At 59.4% G+C, this 7196-nt stretch overlaps 1 protein-coding gene across 1 annotated transcript in view; it reads left to right on the top strand.

Moving 5' to 3' along the window:
• ARHGEF18 (Rho/Rac guanine nucleotide exchange factor 18) overlaps window positions 1-7196 on the top strand; it is an 83600-nt gene that overhangs the window by 14339 nt on the left and 62065 nt on the right. Inside the window, exons 3-10 of the mRNA XM_040449791.1 lie at window positions 356-615; window positions 1359-1509; window positions 2109-2223; window positions 3154-3211; window positions 3517-3561; window positions 4053-4130; window positions 5898-6000; window positions 6145-6286. Coding sequence (XP_040305725.1) covers window positions 356-615; window positions 1359-1509; window positions 2109-2223; window positions 3154-3211; window positions 3517-3561; window positions 4053-4130; window positions 5898-6000; window positions 6145-6286 — 952 coding nt within the window. The remainder of the gene's footprint in view (window positions 1-355; window positions 616-1358; window positions 1510-2108; window positions 2224-3153; window positions 3212-3516; window positions 3562-4052; window positions 4131-5897; window positions 6001-6144; window positions 6287-7196) is intronic.

Here is a 7196-nt window from a genome sequence, read left to right as displayed (position 1 = left end):
GGGAGCCCCAGCGCTGCATGAAATTCTGCCCTTAGCGCCAAGAATGACTTATCTATGTGCTGCCCTTTTACAAACTGCATTCGAAAACATTAAACAAGGTGGTGGGGGAGGGGGGAGGCAGAGCAGAGATTATTACCCCCTTTTATAAGCCCATGGGAGGGAAACCCAGCGAGCAAGGTGGAGTCAGGGCTAGAGGTCCCGACTTCCAGCCCCTTTTTTGGGATGAGGCCCTGAAGGCCCAGGTTAGACAGATCGCCTGGGGGGACATTCCACCCAACCTGGGGGGGGGGGTGATGGGCAGGGGCCTCTGGCACTCGCGGTCAACGCCCTCTTCCCCTCCCACACGGGTCTCCAGGAGGATGGCCTTCTAGGACAGCTCAGCGACAGCGCCGAGGACCTCAGCTTGGACTTGGGGGCCCTTCAGGGAAGCGAGTATCTCCAGGACCTGGGCCTTGGGGCCTTTTCCCACAGCCAGCCTGGGGAGGCCAGGGACAGCGGCCCCCCCAGTGAAGAGGCCGGAGGAGATTCGCCCTTCTCCAGCTCGGCAGAGTCCCAGGGCGGGCTTCGGAGACGCAGCTGGGAAAGGTCTCGGAGCTGCTCCGAGAGCTGGCAGAGGTCAGGCTTCCGCGACGCGCCCCCAGGACAGGGTGGGGCCTCGCCCCTGCAATCTGCAGGGTGGGCGGGGCGGTGTCTGCAGTGTCGGAGGCAGCCCCAAAGACCCGCTCCCCGGACACACATGCGTCCCGCACACAGAGCCTGTGAGGGCGGACGAGCCCGCGTGCCTGCTGAATAAACACGCATGGCCCCCAGACGAAGACCGTAGGCTCGCGCGGCAGGTGCACACACGGGCCCGTGCGCACCAAGCATACTCGCCTGCAGGCGTCCGTGCTCGCCCCGCTCCAGCCCCTACATAAAAGCCTAAATGTGTGACGTGCCACTGGTCGTGCACGTATGCACCAAGCCACGGATGCACTCGTGATTAGAACACAGACGTGTGCTTGACTCCACACACAGCAGCAACCCCACACAGTGGAGGGGGGCTTTGACCACCCCCCCACCCCGCACCCGCCTCCCTCAACCCCTCCCAAGTCACCGCAAACAGACATCCGGTCTGGGTAAACATGATGTGTCCTCCGTGCAAAGGTGTGGACCTACCTGCAAAGTCCCCAGCAAGGCTCCCTGACCTCTCCTCCCATATGGGGAGACTGAACACCTCCCTATACCCTGACCACTCCTCCCTGCCCCCCCCCTGGGAAGGATGGCCCACAGGTCCCCCCAAGCCCCTGGATGTGGAGCTGGGGAAACAGCCCTGTGGAGAAGACACACTGAAGCCCCGTCTTCCTCTCTTCTTCCGCCAGGCTCAGCCTCGAGGCCGCGGCTGTGAACGAGGGGCCCTGTCTCCCTCGGACGCTGGCTAGCCTTGCTCTGAACTTGCCGGGAGAGGATCTGCAGGCCTGGACCCAACAGTGTCTGTCTGGGGGTGGGACCCCAGCAGAGCACCCAGGCAAGGTGGGTGCAACCCATGACCACCCTCGGGACCACAGCTCGGGACCCAGGAGCCAGCGCGGCGGGTGGGAGGGAAGAGGTTCCTTACCTGCAGCTAGTGGGACTTACCTGTCACAGCAGGGTTGTTCATGGGGCCGCCCATAACCGGGGAGTCACTGAGTCCTGAGATTCCAGCCCAGGCCTGAGCGTTCTTCATTGGGGTGGGGTCCACAGTAGGGGATCCTCGGTCACAAGTCTATCCCATGGTCTGGGAGGCTGGGGGGATGTCTCTGCATCTTTGTAGCTGGAAGGAAGCCCCGTCGGTGACCGGGTAGATCTCGTCTCAGGTCTGGGACTCCAACCTCGGGGCTGTAGCCTGTGGCTGAGGCACCTTTGGCCAGGACCATGACCTGGGGAGAAATCCCTGATGGGCTGACATCTGGAGCTCAGAGTTCGGGGCTCCAGCCCTCGGCTGCTGCTGCTGCGGGGATCTATCCCTGTGCCCGGTGGCGGAGGCAAGCCCCGCCCATGGCTGGAGGATGGGGCTAGGGACCCTCCATCTGGGGAGCTGGCCTGCAGTCCGGGCTGCCTCCCTGGCTTATCGAGATGCCTATTCCCCACAGGAATGTGACAGCCCTGAGAAAAGAGTGAGGTCACGGTCGGTTCCCGTGTCCTTTGATGAGATCAGCTCCCTGGAAATCTCTCCGGCTTTGGAGGTGCCCACTCCTGCTGTTCAAGGTAGCCCAGCCTGGGGGGGTTCCCTCATTCAAACCAAGAAGGGTAGGGGGGTTCTGCTGGGGGACTCCCTGGATGGGACCCCAGTTGGGCCTGAGAGTTTGGGAAAGGGCTGCTGGTGGAGGGGGCTTAGGGGCAGGAACTGGGGCCCTACTCCTTGTGGGGGGTTGGGCAGAGGGGGAGAGGCCTCCGACATCTGCCCCATCCTTCTGGGCCCCCAGCTAGAGTGGACCGCACCACCTCAATGCCCTCGCTCACCTAGGGCTCTTCTGTCTCTGCCTCTGTCCCCTCCTTCGTCTCCCTCGTTATCTCTGAATCTCTGTCCTAAGAGCCTGTGTCTCTCTGCTGTCGGATAGACCCGAAGTCTAAACCCAAAACTACCACTTTTCTTTTTTTTTTAATTTTATTTTTTTTAATGTTTATTTATTTTGGGGAGAGAGACAGAGACAGAGACAGAGAGAGACAGAGCACAAGCAGGGGAGGGGCAGAGAGAGAGGGAGACACAGAAACCGAAGCGGGCTCCAGGCTCTGAGCTGGCAGCACAGAGCCCGACGCGGGGCTCGAACCCACAAACCGCAAGATCTACCGCTTGCTAGAAATCTCTGAGCCCTTGTGGCTTTCTCTGTAAGAAGGGAGCAATGAGCATATCTCTGGGGGGCTACCTGGGGCTTCACTGAGCATACCTGTGCACAGCACTTGGCATACAGTAAGCACTCCTGAGACACGGTGCAGGGGCGGGGGGGTGGAGGGAGGGACAGGGGTGTGCTTCCAACACTGGATCTCTGCCCCCTTGATGCCTCCCCTCCCCGAGTGGCAAGCCCCCTCTGGACGGTCTCCAGTTCTGCAGGGATGGGTCAGAGGGGGTCCACACAGGGCCGGCCTGCCCCAGAGCCCCCTGACACCTATGCCTCCTGTGGTGGGGGCCACTTCCAGGCCTGGAGCCGCCGGTGCTGGAGTGCATGGAAAAGGACCACGTGGAACCGGATCACGTGTGAGTGTCTGCCTCGCGGTGGGGAGGGGACCCCCAGGGGACCGCCAAGGGGCCAAGGCGGGGGTCCCTCCCAAGACCCCGCGACCTCGGTCTTCTCTCCCACCCCATCCCTCTCCCAGAGGAGAGACCCAGGCCCCTCAGAAAGGTTCTCACTATGGCATCAGGGGAGGGGCTGAGCCTCCCGGGCAGGGGCTGGATGGGGACCTGGGGACCGGCTGGGCAGTCACAGCGCGTCTTGGGGGATGTGTCTACAACCAGGGCGACGGTGCGCTGTTTTTACACACTTCCCCCGCCCCCTACCCCAGGCTGATTGTCCAGAAGGTGCTTCAGGAACTTCGACAGTACCACGGGTGAGTGGGAAGGGGGACACGCGTGAGGGAACGGGGCTGGGAAGACAGACCAGACATGAAGGACAGTGTGGGGAGAAAGCCTGCGGGGACAGGTGTGGACAAGACGGGGAGATAGGGGAGAAAACAGGGATGGGGGGGGATGCACGTGGGAACGGACCGGGCACATGAGGGGGGGTGGGGGGACCCAGCCCAGAAGGTACCTGTACTCAAATGAGAAACGATGCTTCTTTCCCAAGACACTGCCATGTGCTAGAAAGTCTTCCTGACGTGCTGATTTTGTTTGGCCGAGAGGTGTTTACCCCCCCCCCCGCCCCGCCCGCTGGGAAACCAGTCACAGTGACCGTGGATAGAGCCCACAGTGGGAGGGATGGTGGGGTCCTGGATGTGGCTCCAGGGCGCCGGAAGGTGGGGGTGGGGAGAGAGGCAGGAGATGGGACATCTGGGGAAGGAGGGGCTGCCGACCCACGTGTCTGTCCCCTCTGACCCTGCAGGGCCCGACAGAGGGCTCACTTGTCAGTGAGCCCCGGAGAAGCGCACTCAAACCTCACCTGGTTTGAGTTCCTGTCTGAGTAAGTTTGCAAGTGGGAGTCTCGGGCTGGGGCCCCCGCCCTGGCTTTGCGCACGTCTACCAGTGGCCCTCTGTGCAGGACCCTAAGCTGGGGGCGGGAGGTGGGGGTCCCCCCCCCCCGCCATCCTCTCACTGGAACTGCCAGGGCAACGATGGAGGTAGGGGCTGGGGAGGCGCCTCATACACCTTGGAGGGCAGAGGAGGACTTCCTGGAGGAGGCGACGGCTTGAGCTGGCTTCCGATGGAAGAGTAGGGGTTCACCAACACATGGGGAGGAGGACGGGGGCAAGCAAGGGGTGCCTTCCCCGGGGGAACGGAAAAGCCTAAGGAATGGTGTCAGGGTGGGGCTGGGAAGAGGGAAGGTGAGGGAAGTCCGCAGGGGTCAGATCACCTCTGTGACTCTGGAGCACCGCTCTCTGGTGATTGGTAATGGCGAGCACAGACTGGGCTGGGGGGAGGGCAGGGTCTGCAGACTGGAGGTGTGGATCTCCCTCCAGTGGATAGATTCCGCGGGGGCTGGGTTTGTTTGCTGCCGACTCAATAAATACCGTTGATCCTTGAACAACACGGGTTTGAACTGCGCGGGTCCACTTATCCGTGGATTTTTTTTCCATAAATACTTGTACAGGACCCTAAATGTATTTTCTCTTCCTTGTGATTTTCTTTAAAAAAAAAAAAACAAAAACGTTTATTTATTTTCGAGAGAGAGAAAGCGAGTGGGGAAGGGCAGAGATAGAGAGGGAGACGGGGAATCCGCGCAGAGCCCCACGCAGGGCTCGAACCCGCGAACCGCAAGGTCATGACTTGAACTGATATCAAGAGTCGGACGCTTAACCGACTGAGCCACCCAGGCGCCCCTCTTCCTTGTGATTTTTGTAGTAACATCTTCTTTTCTCTAGCTTGCCTTATTGTTAGCACACAGTACCTAATACCCATAACACATAAAAAATGTGTTGATTGACAGTTTACGTTTTCAGTAGCTAAGTTGTGGGGGACTCAGAAGTTATATACGGATTTTTGACTGTGCAGGGGGTTGGCGCCCCAACCTCCGCGTTGTTCAAGGGTCAACTGTATTCATGAAATGAGGGGGTGCAGGGGCGCCTGGGTGGCGCAGTCGGTTAAGTGTCCGAATTCAGCCAGGTCACGATCTCGCGGTCTGTGAGTTCGAGCCCCGCGTCAGGCTCTGGGCTGATGGCTCAGAGCCTGGAGCCTGTTTCCGATTCTGTGTCTCCCTCTCTCTCTGCCCCTCCCCCGTTCATGCTCTGTCTCTCTCTGTCCCCAAAAAAATAAATAAACGTTGGGAAAAAAAATGTTTAAAAATAAATGAGGGGGTGCCGGTAATCCAGGAGAGGCGTGACGGTGAACTGGGGCTGGGATCTAAGGGGGAAGAGGGGAGCAGGATTTGAGACATAGCCCAAAGGAAGAATGCGCGGGATTTGCAGGCTGATCAGAAGGTGGGGTCGCGGGTGAATAGCAGGGAGGAGGCAGAAATGGACAGAGCCAAGATTTCCAGCCTGGGCCCGCTGAGGGACCCCAAGCTTGAGACCATGTCGCAGTCCCCTCTGTGAACCCGGTACCCCCATCTCCTGGAACTTGGTGACCATCTGTGTTTGTTGAGTGAATAAGTGATTGAGAGGAGGGAGGAGAGAGTGCGGGGACCACAGAAGAAGCGAAACAGGACGAGGGGGCCGCGGGGGCCACATTCCACGTGGGGTCCAGGAGCGACCTGGGCCTGCCGCCCCTCCCTGTTCATCTTTCCACCCCTTAGGAGCGAAGACAGCGCCAGAAGCGTTGAGCGGAGTGACAGGGGCACCAGGGTGAAACGCAGACTGAGCTCCCTCCGCTGTAGAGTCACCAGACAGAAGGAGAAGGTCAGGGGGCGCCGGACCGGGGTGGGGGTGGGTACCCCGTCCACCTTCTCCACATTGTCAGGTTGCCCCTGGCCCTGGAGCCCTGTGACGCCAGGGAGATCCGAATGCGCGGGGCGTTCTGAGGTTCGCTTCTGTCCCCCACAGGGGAAGAGCCCAGCACAACCAAAGGACAAGAGTCAGGATGCTAGAGAGAGGAAGGAATGCACCCATGGGCACCAGCTGGCCCAGGGGACGTTCGTCGGCCACTCCAGCTGTCCCCTGTGCGGCAAACCCTGCCTGAGCTCTGGTGAGTCCGGTGGCCCCGCCCAACCCTCCGGATGGCAGCCAGTCCCTCAACTTCACTGCCTCTAAATCTCTCTCTCGTGGCCTCCTGTGCTGGTTCCTCCCTCAGCCCACTTCACCCCTGCCAAGTGGAGGCTCCCTGGAGAGCACCGGGGCCCTAGGGGCAGGGACCCTGCGGTCACCTCGGTTTTTTGCCGTTGCAAAAATCCTCTGGCAAAATTCTGACTCAGGCCGTGGGTTAGCTAGGGCTGCCTGACAAAATATCACGATCTGGATGGTTCAAACAAACAGAATTGCACAGCAGACGCTTGAACAACGTGGAGGTTAGGGACGCTGCCCATCCCACCCCCCCCCCCCTCTGCAGAGTCTATATACAACTCTTAGCAGTATTTTGGCACAACAAACAAACTCCTCCCCCCCCCCCGGGGGGGTGTGTCCCCCCCCCCCCCCCCCCCCGCGGACTTTCAGTTTAATTTTCTAGTAATTTTTAAATCTTCGTTTATTTTTGAGAGGGAGAGAGTGTGTGTGTGAGCGGGGGAGGATCAGAGAGGGGGACAGAAGACCCGAAGCGGGCTCTGCACTGACAGCAGAGAGCCCGATGCGGGGCTCGAACTCACGAACCTCTAGATCATGACCTGAGCCTAAGTCCAACGCTCAAGCAACTGAGCCCTCCAGGTGCCCCTAGACTTTTAATTTTAGAATCACAGAAAAGTGGAGAGAGCGGAGAGGGTCGCTTTCTAACTTTTCTCCCGGTTCCTGCCATGTTAGCATCACCTGTGACCACAGTACATTTGTCATAACTTAGGAACCAACATTGGTGCAGTAACTTTTAAAGTTTTTTTTTAAAAATGTTTATTTATTTTTTTTTCAACGTTTATTTATTTTTGGGACAGAGAGAGACAGAGCATGAACGG

Source organism: Herpailurus yagouaroundi, unplaced genomic scaffold, assembly GCF_014898765.1.
Source record: "Herpailurus yagouaroundi ecotype Mexico unplaced genomic scaffold, PumYag 200, whole genome shotgun sequence".
Classification (NCBI taxonomy): domain Eukaryota; kingdom Metazoa; phylum Chordata; class Mammalia; order Carnivora; family Felidae; genus Herpailurus; species Herpailurus yagouaroundi.
This window is presented reverse-complemented; position numbering and strand designations above follow the sequence as displayed.